The 16,411-nt window shown below is 45.4% G+C and overlaps 2 protein-coding genes across 2 annotated transcripts; both read right to left on the bottom strand.

Moving 5' to 3' along the window:
• Positions 1 to 1,106: 1,106 nt before the first annotated feature.
• On the bottom strand, positions 1,107 to 6,411 carry LOC140902611 (uncharacterized). Its single transcript, XM_073322871.2, has 6 exons — positions 6,375 to 6,411; positions 5,791 to 6,117; positions 4,674 to 4,985; positions 3,735 to 3,857; positions 3,275 to 3,321; positions 1,107 to 1,202 (listed from the first exon to the last, which is right to left on the bottom strand). Exons 1-6 carry the CDS (start codon positions 6,409 to 6,411, stop codon positions 1,107 to 1,109), a joined length of 942 nt encoding a protein of 313 aa, XP_073178972.2.
• Positions 6,412 to 10,665: 4,254 nt separating this feature from the next.
• On the bottom strand, positions 10,666 to 14,421 carry LOC140902612 (immunoglobulin alpha-2 heavy chain-like). The gene is made up of 6 exons (XM_073322872.1): positions 14,385 to 14,421; positions 13,803 to 14,135; positions 12,950 to 13,261; positions 11,868 to 11,978; positions 11,409 to 11,455; positions 10,666 to 10,731 (listed from the first exon to the last, which is right to left on the bottom strand). Exons 1-6 carry the CDS (start codon positions 14,419 to 14,421, stop codon positions 10,666 to 10,668), a joined length of 906 nt encoding a protein of 301 aa, XP_073178973.1.
• Positions 14,422 to 16,411: the final 1,990 nt, after the last annotated feature.

Genomic DNA, 16,411 nt, shown 5'->3' with positions numbered 1-16,411 from the left:
CAGCCCTTAGCATATGTGAAGTGTGTGTAACAAGTGGTGTGTAGCACATTGGTTGTATCATCCTTTAAAAGAAACACAGATGCTAAGTGGGATAGAAAGTGCTGGATTCTGCTCTCAAAGGTACAGGTGTAAATCCAGAGTAACTCACTGACTGCAACGGGTCTCCTCCAGATTTACACTGCTGCAAACCAGAGCAGAATTGGGCCCAAAGGATTTAAGAGATCACCTTCCTTATTACACAATATGCTGAGATTGATGCATTGAACAGGTAAAAGAGGCAACACAAACATCACAAGTGGGGTTGCCGGCCCTTTTCAATGAGTGACAGAACGACAGCTTGAAGAACAAGAAGCTGTGATGTGCAGGTTCAGGCACCAGGAGAGCTCTAGTCATTGCAAAGGTGTTGTCTTTGTTAGATGGTGCAGAAGGGCTGGCACATGGGGGCCTGTGGATCTCGCCCATGGGGAAAAGCAGCAGTCTCTAGAAGGGACACTGTGTTAGCAGCTCCAGCACTGGCCTGGGGAGAGATTCCCATCACTCAGAGCTTCTCCCGCATCCATCATTCCCCTTCAGAATCCCATTGCATGTCCAGGTAACGTGAGCACGAGCCTGCTGAGGATCAGCTGGGAGCTGCGGCGTATACAGGGGCTGCATGTCCCCTCTGCAGCCTCCTGCCGTCCAGCCTCACTCTTTGTGCCAGGAAGCTGCAGCCGTTCAGCTGTGTCCGGGTCTCTCTGCAGATGAGGGGAGGAGGATGATGATGATGATAATGATTGTATTATCATACCACCCAGGAGCCCCAGTTATGGATCAGGCCCCCTGGTGCTCGGCGCTGCACAAACACAGAACAAAAAGACAGTCCTTGCCCCAAAGAGCTTCCAATCTAATACATAAGTGACGTGTAAAATCATCTACACCATGTGCCTTTATATCCCAAAAGGAGATTCTCTTTGGGGATCTTCTGACCTTTATATTTGAAACATAAGTGGAGAAAATAAAAAAGAAAATAGACTGAGATAGCCAGCTGGAAGAAGGCTCTGTCTACGTCCAATCAGCAGAGAACCAGCCATCAGTTCCCACGTGCAGATTCCCCTGCACGAGACAGTTCAGGGTTTTACACCTTTTCCTCTGGCTGATGGCTGCATCCTGCGCCCGTCGCGATTCCGTGAATCGAAATCCAGATGAGCGTATAAGATTCCACCCTGTTTGGTGACAGTTAGTAAAATTAGCCCCCACCTTGTAAAATGAAGGGACACAAGCTGAGACAGAACCAGACATCCATGTGAGTTTAGCCTGATGAAAAATTCCCTCTCATCTCTGATTCTCCTGCTTGTCCTGTAAATGGTGCATGTTATCAGAATGGAAACCAGCGTTGGATTCTGACTTTAAGAACTGAGCTACTGACAACATTCTGCCAGATCCAAACCCCATGTCAATGGACAGTGTCCTATTGAGGTCACTGAGCTTTGGATCAGGCCCACAGCACCTGTCACTGGAAAATCTTCATGTGCCTTACAAATATAAGATAAAGTGATGTAAGAAATTCCAAGTGCCAAAAATGTTCCCAGCTACACACAAAAACCCTCCAATACATCTGTTAGTCTTTTAGGTGCCACAGGACTCTGCTGCCTTTACAGATTCAGACTAACATGGCTACCACTCTGATATCATAAGTCTTGTTATCCACTATTTATGTAGGGGGAAACTGAGTCACAGAGCACTAAGTGACTTGCCCACTTTCCCACAGATAACTTTGCTACTAACATACTGTAAGACTCCGTGCTCTCCTTCAGCTACTTCAATAGCTAGGTTTCAGAGTAACAGCCATGTTAGTCTGTATTCGCAAAAAGAAGAGGAGTACTTGTGGCACCTTAGAAACTAACCAATTTATTTGAGCATAAGCTTTCGTGAGCTACAGCTCACTTCATCGGATGCATACTGTGGAAAGTGTAGAAGATCTTTTTATACACACAAAGCATGAAAAAATACCTCCCCCTACCCCACTTTCCTGCTGGTAATAGCTTATCTAAAGTGATCACTCTCCTCACAATGTGCATGATAATCAAGTTGGGCCATTTCCAGCACAAATCCAGGGTTTAACAAGAACATCGGGGGGGGGGGGGGGAGGAAAAAACAAGGGGAAATAGGTTACCTTGCTTAATGACTTAGCCACTCCCAGTCTCTATTCAAGCCTAAGTTAATTGTATCCAATTTGCAAATGAATTCCAATTCGACAGTTTCTCACACAACAGAACCACTTACCCAGGAACCTATCCTTGCAACAAAGCCCGTTGCCAACTGTGCCCACATATCTGTTCAGGGGACACCATCACAGGGCCTAATCACATCAGCCACACTACCAGAGGCTCGTTCACCTGCACATCCACCAATGTGATACATGCCATCATGTGCCAGCAATGCCCCTCTGCCATGTACATTGGTCAAAGTGGACAGTCTCTACGTAAAAGAATAAATGGACACAAATCAGATGTCAAGAATTATAACATTCATAAACCAGTTGGAGAACACTTCAATCTCTCTGGTCACGCGATTACAGACATGAAAGTTGCTATATTACAACAAAAAAACTTCAAATCCAGACTCCAGCGAGAAACTGTTGAATTGGAATTCATTTGCAAATTGGATACAATTAACTTAGGCTTGAATAGAGACTGGGAGTGGCTAAGTCATTAAGCAAGGTAACCTATTTCTCCTTGTTTTTGCCTACCTCCCCCCCACCACCGTCCTCAAACGTTCTTGTTAAACCCTGGATTTGTGCTGGAAATGGCCCACCTTGATTATCATACACATTGTAAGAAGAGTGGTCACTTTAGATAAGCTATTACCAGCAGGAGAGTGGGTTTGTGTGTGTGTGGGCGGGGGGGGATAAGAAAACCTGGATTTGTGCTGGAAATGGCCCATCTTGATTATCATACACATTGTGAGGAGAGTGATCACTTTAGATAAGCTATTACCAGCAGGAGAGTGGGGTGGGAGGAGGTATTTTTTCATGCTTTGTGTGTATATAAAAAGATCTTCTACACTTTCCACAGTATGCATCCGATGAAGTGAGCTGTAGCTCACGAAAGCTTATGCTCAAATAAATTGGTTAGTCTCTGAGGTGCCACAAGTCCTCCTGTTCTTTTTTCGATAGCTAGATCTCACTTTCATCTTCTCCTTCCAGAACAATCAATTTAAGTGCCAAATATATGCACTAGAAATGCCTGAGACAGACACGTTGATTTAGACAGAGACAGTCTGTAAAGAGCCTTACCTGGGGCTCCTCGGAAGCTGGGGGTGCTGAGACCCTGGGCTGGAATCCTGGAACAAACAAAGACAACAGTCAAAGTTCCTCTTCCACGGTCACCCCCCAGCTGCAGTTCACTGATGAGTGGTGCATCCGAGCTGTGGGTGCGCAGGGCACCTCCATGCATGGCAAATGGAGCGAGGCTCGTCAGAAAGGCTAGTGCTCTTTGTGAGCTATAAACAAGCTGCCAGGGCCAGGGGCAGTAGAAGCCTTTCCACATCGCTCCCTTTGTCACGGAGAACAAAGCCGTTCTCCCGACACAGGACATTCAAGATGCAGAAAACAAACATTCGGAGATCAGTGCTGGCAGTTGTGACATTTGCAGCGTGTTCGTGTGTTGGACGGGACAGTTGCAGTCCCCAGTAGCAAGCAGGGGAGCAGGATTTCTCTCCGTGGGAGAGTGTCTGGGCTGGGCTGTGTTTATTACCTAGCGTGGAAGGGCAGAGGGTCCAGATGAGGCTCAGAGACACCACCAGCAGCAGCAGACCAGCTCCAGCCGCAAGGGGCGCAATGTAATGTGAGCACTCCCTGGCAGGGGTTGTGGAGGAAGCTAAAAAAGAGACACACGTGTATGACTTCAGCAAAGAGGGTCCGTGATGCCCCCACATCCAGCTCTTCTCTCCTGATCCCCATTTCACCATAGACCTTAACCCCCAAGGAGTGAGGATACAGGAGCCTTCAGCACCTTTCAGCCTCTGTCTGTTGTGCCCTTTTCATTAGGCCGATGATTTCTCCTGTAATCAGAATCTTCTCTGCACCTTCTGCCATCTACAAAATCCTCCCTGTAGATCTCGCCTCACCTCATCGCCTCTCCACATCCCACCAGAAAACAGCTCTCTGCACCCTCAAGTACCTCTGTACCCTTCTCCCTCTGATATTGGTCATTGTTTAACTCGGTAGGGTGCTTTACAGGTACTGTTGGTGTGAAAGTTTCCATAGGAAGTTACTGTCTTCTGAACAATGCAATTCCTCATCTCCTTTCCCAAAATTCTCTGCATGTCTACAAAATCCTCTCTATAGGTCTCTCCTCATCTCATTTCCTCTCCATCACTTTGCATATCTCATTGGAGAGCATGTCTTCTCAAATGTCTCTTAATTCCCCTTCATTTATTATTTAACTCTTTACAGGGATTCATAACTACAATCTGGGTGAAAGCTGCCCTAAAGGTCACAACTAAATTGTCTTGTGATCCCTGTAATGTCTCGTTTCCTTTCCCCAAATTCTCTAGAGAAATTCTAACTAATAGGACATAGACTATTCCAGCTTTCTGTAATGGAAAGTCATGTAGAAGTTGCTCTGAGTATGGCCACTTGACACCTATTTCACATCTGAGTCTCCCTTTGCCTCAAATATAATATCACTCACCTGCAGGATACCTGGTGCTTTTCTTCACACTCTTGCCAGAAGAGTTGAATTTGACTTCACACATGAAAATCTTCCCACTGGTCCAGGTGTCCATGGGGACACTGATGTGATTTATGAGTGTTAACAATCCATCCTTTGCTTTCAATGAGCGCATCAGCCCCTGTTCCTGCAGCTCCCCAGAAACACTCCAGGAAACATGGACTGGGTTGGACACTCCATGGATCACACAGGCCAGATTTGCTGTCCCAGTGACTTGACTACCATGTGGAAATGGGACCAGAAGCATCACCCAGCTGCTGTTTGTATAACTGTCTGAGCAAAAGAAGGTGGCGAATTCAGTGTGATAGTCAGATGAACTGCAGTCTGATTAAAGATGTTAACCTTTCACTCAGACACAAGGTGCGTGATGTAAAATCTTTCATGGGACCAACTTCTGTTGGTGAGAGAGACAAGCTTTCAAGCTTCCACAGAGCTCTTCTTCAGGTCTGGGAAATACATTCACAGTGTAATTTCCCAGATCTACAGGAGAGCTCTGTGTAAGTTCAAAAGCTTGTCCAATAAAATATTTTATCTCACCCACCTTGTCTCTATTATATATCTTAGGACCAACACAGCTACAAGATGAGTGGATAAATCTTTCACTAAGACATTAATTTTAAAAAAATCTGTTGAAGAAGGAAGTATTAAATCACCATGCCAACACCAACTAGGAAATAGCGCAATAAATATCCACACCTGCTAAAAGAAAATTATGTGCAATTTTATAAAGAGATGCACTCTTAAGACCATTTCATTAACTCCAAATATTGTTTCATGCAGTCATGGCTCTTAGGCTAGAAATATTGCCAACCTAAGTGCCTTGAATAGTCACAGAGAAACTGCGAAGGTTTATTTTCAACTTTTTCAAATGTGAAGTTTTCTAGTTATGAAATATACGCCTAATATGCTCCTTCTCTGTCCATAGCATTTAATGTTCAGCTGATCTTTATGGTCTAAAGTCAGCTTTTCTTTTAACTGTTCCTCAGTAGCTATGGTATCTTGTTACATTTTAATAGGAACATGAAATATGTTTTGTCAAGCAATCATTAGTCTCCTTAAACAAGCTATGGTATCTTACCTCCAACAATCAGTGTGGATCCATTTCCAAAAATCAGGTAGCTAGTGTATATAAATGCACAGTAGTAAACGCCAGTCTCATTCTTTTGGATGTTGTTGATTTCCAGTGTCGAGCTGTGTCTCTCATGTTTGCAAGCAAATTTACTTACATTTAGATTATCCAAACAGTACTTAATGCATATGGGTTTCTCTCCTTCTCTTCTCAAATACCAAAACATGTCGTCTCCTTCCATTTTTTCTTTGGAAGAACAGTGGATCTCTGCACTGCCATTAACTTCAACAAACTGGATCTGCTGAGTCTGGTACAGAAATAACTGCACTCCTAGCACTGGAGAAATAAAATATTTTTAGTCAGTTTCCATCAAGTCTCCAACTGCCATAGATAAACTGGCTAGTTCAGGAACAGCATATACTTAGTCTGATAATATTTATGCTCTGCTAAATAAACTTGCTATAACTATGTACAACTAAATGGAAATGCAATTTATATCCAGCAGAAGTTTCCAAACATATCAGATATTCAACACTGATGTCCCACTGAAGAGGCTGTTTTCCCAATTCCAAAGCTTAATGCGGATGTTTTACCTAAAGAAGATAAAACCAGGTACTTGGCAAAGATCATTTTTGTAAAAAAAAAAGGAAAAGAAAATCCCGACTCGCTAGCCCAAAGGCTGATCTCTAGCGCACTGCTGCAGTGACTGGGTACAGTGTCTTGGTCATTTCCGGTGAGGAATGCCTCTGAGCAGATGTGCTGTGGTGATAGATACTAGAGGGGTGGGTTAAAGAATCTACAGAAGGTACAGAATTTCTCTGCATTCAAGATTAGTCCATAATTATCCCATATTTCTTGGTGGTACAATGCTGGCCTGAAACAATCATTTGGAGTCTTGTCTTGGAAGACTTTAATTGCATTTTAAATCATCAAACTGAAGCTCTGGCATGTGTGAGAAATGAGACAATGAAGGATACAATTTTCAAAAGTGCCCAAGTCCCTTTTTCAAGAGACTTAGGGCCAGATTTTCAGAAGTATTTGGGTGCTTATAGATGCAGAGAGGCACCTACTGGGATTTTCAAACACGGCTAACAGGGTTAGGAGCCTCAATCCTACTGAAGTGAAGGGCCTCATCTTGGAGCTAGCAATGAACTGGCTAAAAATGAACTGAATGGGGCTGGTTAGAAAGCTGCGTCTGGCTGCACAAAGAGGGGAGAAAGAAGTAAAGTGCATCTGTCAGTGTCCCTTGTGAAACAGCTGATAATAGAGGGCAACCTGGGGTAGTGATCAGAGTGACTGGCTCAAAAAAGAACAGATTCTCTAGGTGACTTGGCCACATCTCCTTAGACCACACCCCACTTCTGAGGCTGTACTGAATGGCTGCAGCTCCCCTGGATCCATCTGTCACAAACTCCTTCCAGGCAGCTCTCTAAAGCTGGGGACCATCGTCCTTCCTTCCTTCCCTTCTACCCTCCCCTGCCTTCCTCCCCCACATGGTTGGGGAGTGACCCGGACTAAATCCTGCAGTCCCTGTCTGAGGCAATGTTAAGTGGAAGCAGGAATTTGGCTTGACGAAGGATGACTGGACTGGCCAAAATTCTGCCTGATTTCTAGCCAAAGGGCATTACTCACAGTTACACAGCTTCCCCTTTGCACCAATGTAAGGAGGAGTTTAGAGGAGCAGAAATTACACTCACACCCACTTCCAGGCCCCTGTGTGTTACCATGGTGGAAAGGGGCTTAGTGCCTATGAGAATCAGGTCCCCAGGCTCACTGTTAAGGTGCTGAATGTTGTCAGAGGTAGTACAGATAAAACCAATAGAAACCATAACGCTATTCAAGCACAATGTCTCCCCAGCCCGGTTCTTGTAAGTACAACCCTCCGAATAACACTGATTGACAATGGCACAAAGCCCTATTTACTGCCATAAGGATCCCAGTGACAATGTGTCATAATAAGAAAAGGAGTACTTGTGGCACCTTAGAGACTAACCAATTTATTTGAGCACGAGCTTTCGTGAGCTACAGCTCACTTCATCGGATGCATACCGTGGAAACTGCAGCAGACTTTATATACACACAGAGATCATGAAACAATACCTCCTCCCACCCCACTGTCCTGCTGGTAATAGCTTATCTAAAGTGATCATCAAGTTGGGCCATTTCCAGCACAAATCCAGGTTTTCTCACCCTCCACCCCCCCACACACAAACTCACTCTCCTGCTGGTGATAGCCCATCCAAAGTGACAACTCTCTACACAATGTGCATGATAATCAAGGTGGGCCATTTCCTGCACAAATCCAGGTTCTCTCACCCCCTCACCCCCCTCCAAAAAACACACACACAAACTCACTCTCCTGCTGGTAAAAGCTCATCCAAAGTGACCACTCTCCCTACAATGTGCATGATAATCAAGGTGGGCCATTTCCAGCACAAATCCAGGTTTTCTCACCCCCCCACCCCCATACACACACAAACTCACTCTCCTGCTGGCAATAGCTCATCCAAACTGACCACTCTCCAAGTTTAAATCCAAGTTTAACCAGAACGTCCGGGGGGGGTGGGGTTTAGGAAAAAACAAGGGGAAATAGGCTACCTTGCATAATGACTTAGCCACTCCCAGTCTCTATTTAAGCCTAAATTAATAGTATCCAATTTGCAAATGAATTCCAATTCAGCAGTTTCTCGCTGGAGTCTGGATTTGAAGTTTTTTTGTTTTAAGATAGCGACCTTCATAATGTGCAGTGCTTTAAGGAACTGAAGGCAGGAGCTGATCCTAAAAGCAGCTGAGCACCCACCACTCCTCTGGACTTTGCTCAGTGTTGCGGGTGCCCGGCATGTCACAGGAAGTGCCTCAGCAGAGTCAGCACCATGCAGGATTGGGCCCTTATGCTGTGTATGGAAATCTCTTCATCCACTGTGGTGTTTTGACAGCCCCACAGCCCTGCGCAGTGGCTTGGGGCAGGAAGTGAAAAGGAGCCATGTAGCCAACTGCAGCTACAGATGCAATTTTACACTCATGTAATTACCAGGGCTGGGGCAGAAAATGGATTTTCCACACAAATTTTCAAGATATTGAAAAATTTTCCTGTGTCAAACTGGGACGAAAAGTCAAAATCTCAAACATTTTATTGAACCAAAAATCATTTTCTAGCCAACCAACCCTTGAAATTACCCAAATGGGAAGGTGGCCAGGTCACTAGAGCCAGCTGCTCTCATCTTTCAGAAAGATTCATGGGATTGCCAGGGAGTTCAAGTCACCATTCAGTCCAGCCCTCAGGTTTAAGTTTCAACTGAAATACGGACCCCTTTGCAGCCCCATTGACTTCAGAGAGGTCAGGTTACTCCGGGTATGCATGGGACCAGATTCAGGCCCTTATTCATTCATTTTTATTTGCATTCACAGAAACGTCAGGCTAGAAGGGACCTCGAAAAGTCATCAAGTCCAGCCCCCAGTGCTGAGGCGGGACTAAGTAAACCTAGATCATCCCCAACAGGTGTTTATCCAGCCTGTTCTTAAAAACCTCCAGTGACGGGGATTTCACAGCCTCCCTTGGAAGCCTGTTCCAGAGCTGAACTCCCCTTAGAGTTGGAAAGATTTTCCTAACATTTAACCTAAATCTCCCTTGCTACAGATTAAGCCCATAACTTCTTGACCTGCCTTTAGCAGACATGGAGAACAATTGATCACCATCCTCTTTGAAACAGCCCTTACCATATGTGAAGGGCTTTGTGTGTAACAAGGGGTGTGTAACACATTGGTTGTATCATCCTTCAAAAGAAACAGATACGAAATGGGCTAGAAAGGGCCAGATTCTGCTCTCAGAGATACTGGTGTAAAACTGGAGTAACTCCACTGACTGCAACAGAGTTCCTCCAGATTTACACTACTGGAAAACAGAGCAGAATCTGGCCCAAAAGATTTAAGAGGTCACCTTTTCTTATTACACAATGAGCTGAACTTGATGCATTGAACAGGTAAAAAAGGCAACGTAAACATCACCAATGGGGTTGCCGTCTCTTTTTAATGAGAGACAGTTCGAACGACAGCTTGAACAGCATCTTGTGATGCAAACAGGCAGCGCGTGCAGGTTCAGGCACCAGGAGAGCTCCAGTCTCCGATAACGTGTTGTTATTGTTAGGTGGCGCAGAGGGGCTGTGGAACTTGCTCCCAGGGGGAAGCAGCAGCCTGCAAAGGCAGCACTGGGGTAGCAGCTCCAGCCCTGGCCTGGGGAGAGATTCTCTTCCATCCCAGCTCCTCCCGCATCCATCCTTCCCCTTCCCAATCCCACGGCACGTCCATGTAGTGTTACTGCAAAGGGACCATGTGCCCGCTGGGGAAGGAGATTAGGGAAGCTGGGAGCTCTGATGTATGCTGGGACTGCACATCCCCTCTGCAGGCTCCTGCCCTCCGGTCTCACTCTATGCAGGTAAGCTGGAGCCGTTCAGCTGTGTCCGGGTCCCTCTGCACATGGGGGAGGATGATGATGACAATTATTGTGTTACCATAACACGCAGGAGCCCCAGTTATGGACCAGGCCTCGTTGTGCTAGGCGCTGCACAAACTCAGAACAAAGAGAGAGTCCCTGCCCCAAAGAGCTTCCAATCTAATACACAAGTGACGTGTAAAGTCATCTACACCACGATGTCTTTATATCCCAAAAGGAGATTTCCCACCTGATGAGGCTGGACTCTGTGGGGGTCTTCTGACTTTTTATTTCTAAACAGAGAAGGAGAGAAAATAAGTAAAAAAGGTGACTGAGACAGACAGAGCCTTCTTCCAGCTGCTACGTCAGATCAGCAGAGAAGCAGACATCAGTTACCGCTTGCAGATTCCCCTGGACTAGACAATTCAGGGTTTTATGCTTTTCCCTCTGGCCGATCACTGCATCGTGCTCCTGTCACGACTCCGCAAATCAAAATCCAGATGAGTGTATAAGATTCCACCCTGTTTGGTGACAATTAGTAAAATTAGCCCCCTCCTTTTGAAATGAAGAGATACAAGCTGAGACAGCACTGAACATCCAAGTGAGTTTAGCCTGATGAAATATTCCCTCTCATCTCTTATTCTCCTGCTTGTCCTATTAACTGTGCGTGTTATCAGAATGGAAACCCGCGCTGGATTTTGAATTTAAGAACTCAGCTACTGACAATATTTTGTCAGATCCAAACCCCATATAAACGGACAATCAGTGAGCTTTGGATCAGGTCCCTAACACCTTTCACAGGAAAATCTTCATGTGCTTTACAAATATAATTTTTCATAGCTCTTTATCTTTTAAGTGGCAAAAATGTTCCCAGCTACACAGAAACCCTGTAACAGGCAAGGTCAGAACCAATGAAACATCAAACTTCCCATCATCCTTGTACAGTAAGTTTTGTTATCCACTTTTTACATACGGGGAAACAGTCACAGAGCAGTAAGTGCTTTACCTACTATCCCATAGTTAATTAGCAGCAAAGCTAACAATAAGACTCTTTGGTCCTCTTCTGCTACTCCAAGAGCTAAACCTCACTTTCACCTTCTCCTTCCAGAATGATCAGTTTAAGTGCCAAATATATGAATACATGAAGTTGAAGGCAGACACATTGATTTACACAGAGACAGTTTGCAAAGAGCCGTACCTGGGGCTCCTCGGAAGCTGGGGGTGCTGAGATCCTGGGCTTGAGTCCTGGAACAAACAAAAACAACAGTCAAAGTTCCTCTTCCACGGTCACCCCCCAGCTGCAGTTCATTGACTAATGGTGCATCTGAGCTGCGGGTGCGCAGGGCACCTCCATGATGGCACATGGATAGAGGCTCAACAGAAAGGCTAGTGCTCTTTGTGAACTATAGACAAGGTGCCTGGGCCAGGGGCAGTAGAAGCCTTTCTACATCGCTCCCTTTGTCATGGAGAACAAAGCCGTTCTCCCAACACAGGACATTCAAGTTTCGGAAAACAAACTTTCGGAGATCAGTGCCGGCAGTTGTGACATTTGCAGCGTGTTCGTGTGTTGGACGGGACAGTTGCAGACCCCAGTAGCAAGCAGGGGAGCAGGATTTCTCTCCGTGGGAGAGCGTCTGGGCTGGGCTGTGTTTATTACCTAGTGTGGAAGGGCAGAGGGTCCGGACAAGGCTCAGAGACACCACCAGCAGCAGCAGACCAGCTCCAGCCGCAAGGGGCACAATGTAATGTGAGCACTTGCTGGCAGGGGCTGTGGAGGAAGCAAAAAAAACCAGACATAAGTAGCTGACTCATGTAAAAAGGGTCAAGTTGCCCAGTGGGGGCCAATTGGGGGCTCCCAGAAAAATGGGCTCCCCATGCCCTGGTGGGAGCGCTGGGCAGGTGGGTGGGGTGGGGCAAGTCCCCATGCCCCAACCCTCCTCCCAATCAGTAGCACCAGGCTGGGTGGGACAGACTGTGGGTGGAATTGGGTGGGCTGCAGTGGAAGAGGAAGAATGGGGGGTGGGGCTGTGGCCGGGGTCACAGGCAGATGGGGCACGACTGCAGGCAGAAGAGATGGGGAGGGGCCCCCCCACTTGCTCTGGTCCAGGGCCCCATGAAATCTTAATCCGCCTCTGGTTCTGATGCCACCACATCCAGCTCTTCTCTCCTGATCCCCATTTCACCACGGGCCTTAACCCCTGAGAAGTGAGGATACAGGAGCCTTCAGCACCTTTCACCCTCTGTTGTGCCCATTTCATTAGGCTGATGATTTCTCCAGGAATCAGAATCTTCTCTGCACCTTCTGCCATCTACAAAATCCTCCCTGTAGGTCTCTCCTCACCTCATCACCTCTCCACATCTCATCAGGAAACAGCTCTCTCCACCCTCAAGTGCCTCTGTTCCCTTCTCCCTCTGACACTGGTCCTCATTTAGGGTGCTTTGCAGGTACAGTTGGCATGACAGTTTCTATTGAAAATCACTGTCTGCGAGCAGTGCAATTCCCCTTTCCTCCTTTCCCAAAGTTCTCTGCAGATCTGCCTGCTCCTACACATTATCCAGCATTTCACAACTTTCTCTAATTGCAAATTGCATTAAAGTAGCTCTGACCATGGACACTTTGCATGTCTAATTACCATCCTAATCATCATAGCGCCTTGGAGTCCCAGTCATGGACCAGGCCCTCACTGAGCTATTGATCTGACTCCCCTCTACCCCAGAAGCGAATATAAAATGACTCACCTTCAATATATCTGGCAATTTTCTTAACACTCTTTCCAGAAGAGTTGAATTTAACATCACAGGTGAAAATCTTCCCACTGGTCCAGGTGTCCACCGGGACGCTAATGTGATTTATGAACACGAAGGAGCCATCCTTTGCTTTCAGTGAATGCATCAGCCCATGTTCCTGCAGATCCCCAGAAAAACTCCAGGAAATTTGGACTGGGTTGGAAACTCCATGGACCACGCAAGCCAGATCAGCCGTCCCGGGGGAGAGGAGGCCATGGGGAGATGGAGCCAGAGTCAGCACCCAACTGCTGCTGGTGTAACTGTCTGAGCAGGAGAAAGCACAGAGTTCAATGTGAGGTTCAGCTGAGCTGCCGTTTGATTCAGGGGGTTAAACGTACAAGATGAAAGTAGCTCAAAGGAAAAATACGTTGTATAAATAAGAAAATACGAAGAATCTGAAAAATCAAATCGCGCCCAAACTAAACAGATATTTGCACTTAGAAATTCTGTGCTATCTAAAAACTGATGCAGTCTAAGAACATTTCCTAATTTCAAGACGTTCTTTCATTTAAACATGACTCTTAGATTACAAATATTCCTAGCGTGTGCCCTGACCAGGAATGTCAGAACATTTTCAAGAGATCATTTTCACTATTTTTCTAGTTTTAATTGCGCAAAATATATTTTTTTTCTCTTCTTTCAGCAATTACTGTTTACTTGCTCTTTTTTGGTTCCAAACAGTCTGTCTTTTAACAATGGAATCTTTGATAAGCAGTCAAACCATCTTTTTATATTTTAACATGCACATGAAATATGTCAGCATTGTCATTCCATTTCTTTCCTAATCATCCAATTGTTTCCTTACCTCCTACAATCAGTGTGGATCCGTTGCCGAATGTCAAGAAGCTCATGTATGAATCGGTACAGTAATAAACCCCAGAGTCATTCCTTTGGGCATTGTAGATTACCAGGGTCAAGTTGTGTCCTTCCGATATGCAAGCAACTTTACTTGCATTTTTAATATCTGAGCATCTCTTAATTAACATGGGGGCCTCACCTTCCCGTCTCCTGTACCACTCAGCTGTTATACCTCCTGCTACAAATTTTTCTTTGGAAGAGCACTGGATCTTCGCTGTATCATTAATGTTCACAAACAGGAACTGCTGAAGTTGGTGCAAAAATAACTGCACTCGTATCACTGTAGGAATAAAAGAGGATGTGTTATTAGAGTCAATTTTCAGCAGGTCACGGTCTGCCTTAAATAATCAGGATAATTCAGAATTAAACCAAATGCAATGAGATTACATTGTGCAAAAGTAAATGGAAGAGCATCTAAACTGCAGCAGAACTGTCCTAAGCTACCAGATATCATGAAAGCCAATGTCCAATTGAAAAGACTCCTTTCTCAATTTCAAGCTTAACGGTATGACTAATGCAATAGCTTTACCCAGGAAAGACAAAAGCAGATATTTGGAGAACAGCATGATTGTTACAAACAATATTCTGAAAGATGAAATTTCAAAGCACCCGTCTGGTACGCTGCTCAAGTGCAAAGGCTCCAACATCCTGGTCCGTTCTGCTGAGGAACGCCTCCCGGGGGAAGTGCTGTGGTGACAGATGCTTTTCACAGGGGCTTCTTGTCGGCCGTTGCTGCATTTGAATCAAACATGGATATATTATAATGATTCAGAATAAAGAAATAACCACCAGGACGTGGCACAATGTAGAATATGCAAGAAATAATAGCAGTGTGGTTACAGCGGCATGGGTGCTGGCTCAGGCTAGCCATGTGTGTCCAGAAGGTCGGGCACGATTGCATTTGAGAGGGTAACCCTAGTTGCCACCTGGGCCGCTGTGGCCAAACCGCAACCTTTCAGTGCACTACATTGAGCCGCTACCCTCCCAGCTGCAGTGTAGATGTCCCCTAAATGGGAGCTGGGAAGTGTGGCCCCAGCCGTGGGTGATGAACAGCTGAGAAACGGGCTTCTCCCTGCTGCCTCAGTATTTTACCCATCGCTGTGCCTTATTGCTTGACAACGTGATACTGAACGGTAATTTGGGACCAGATTCTCAGCTGGTGTAAATCAGCATCGCTCCACTGAAGCTAATGAACTGATGCTGATTTACACTAGTTGGGGATCTGGCCCTTGGAGGACTTGAAGTGAATCCTGAACGCTCACAATGTGGATCACTCGAGAAACGAGACCAGGAAATCCCTGTGGCTGGATTTCCAGACTCCAGAACAACTCAAGCTTTGTCACCTTCCTCCAAACTGTGCAGTTCAGATCCTGCATTTTTGCCCACCCCAAACTCCCATTGATTTGGGTGAGATAGTGCTGGGTGCACCAGGAACGCGGGATCTGGCCTTGTCAGCCCAGAGTCTGTGGGGCTCTAAGGGGCATTATGGGTGCACTGCAAACGCTTCATGCAGCAAGTTGTTCCACTCCTCATTTATAATCATAATAATTCCGATCTTATCATGAGTAGATCCAACTTGCTTTACAAAGGAGGTTAATATCATCATCCCCATTGTACAGATGGGGAAACAGAGAGGGCCATTGACTTGCCCAGAATCACCCACAGCAGAGACAACTCTCCCGAGTCTCAGTCCAAAACTGCCTACTGGATAGAGCTAATTATTAACATTGTCTTGTTGATAATTATTGACTGACATATTTTCTCAACGTCTCTGGTTTGTGCCATGACATTTCATTTGTTTCACACTGCTGAAAGGTAAATTTCAGTTTTTGTGGTTAGTTCGACTGCTCTGCTTCACTTTTGCTCTAACCATCCACTGGCTACAGAGGAATTGGGGTGGGGGGGAGCAGTTTACACTTCCTTGGTAACCAAAAGCAGGGGGATAGAACTGAAAAGAAGAAATCCGCCCCAGCTCTTTGCTCAGTGAACAAACAAAACAAAAGCGTCAAAATAAGTGGGTAGAAACTGACCACAAAAGCAAGTTTAATTATCTGCGCAAACAGGTTTTGATCTTTTTTTAAACCATTGCTCCTTTGCAGCAAACACGGCTCTTTGTCCTGTAGTCTGTGGTTTTTTTAAGACCAGTTTCAATTTGCTTTCTTCTAAAACAATGTAGAAATAAATATCAATCAAAACAATTAGACAGCTTTTTCTTTGTCTTGGATTTTAATAGACTTGCACTGGAGAAGATTAAATGCAAAATGAATGTATATCCATTGTGTGTGACTGGGGGCAATAGTCTTTAGGATAAATTTTCAAACATGCCTAAATGACTTAGGCATCTAACTCCCACTGATTCTGAAAACCCTGCTAGTCGCCTACCTGGATCTTTAAGCACCTAAATACCTTTGAAAATGTAGTTCTGAGAGCCCTAGATACCGCTGAAAAATAAATCAATGGTACTTAGTCTTCCAAGTACCTAAACCACTTTTGAAAATAAGACTTAGGCTCCTAAGTGATTTAGGTGCTTCCATCACAATTTGGCTAAATTTCTTT

This window comes from Lepidochelys kempii, chromosome 24, assembly GCF_965140285.1.
Source record: "Lepidochelys kempii isolate rLepKem1 chromosome 24, rLepKem1.hap1, whole genome shotgun sequence".
NCBI classification, from domain to species: domain Eukaryota; kingdom Metazoa; phylum Chordata; order Testudines; family Cheloniidae; genus Lepidochelys; species Lepidochelys kempii.
The sequence above is the reverse complement of the archived record's forward strand: the minus strand, read 5'-3'. Positions and strand labels throughout refer to the sequence as shown.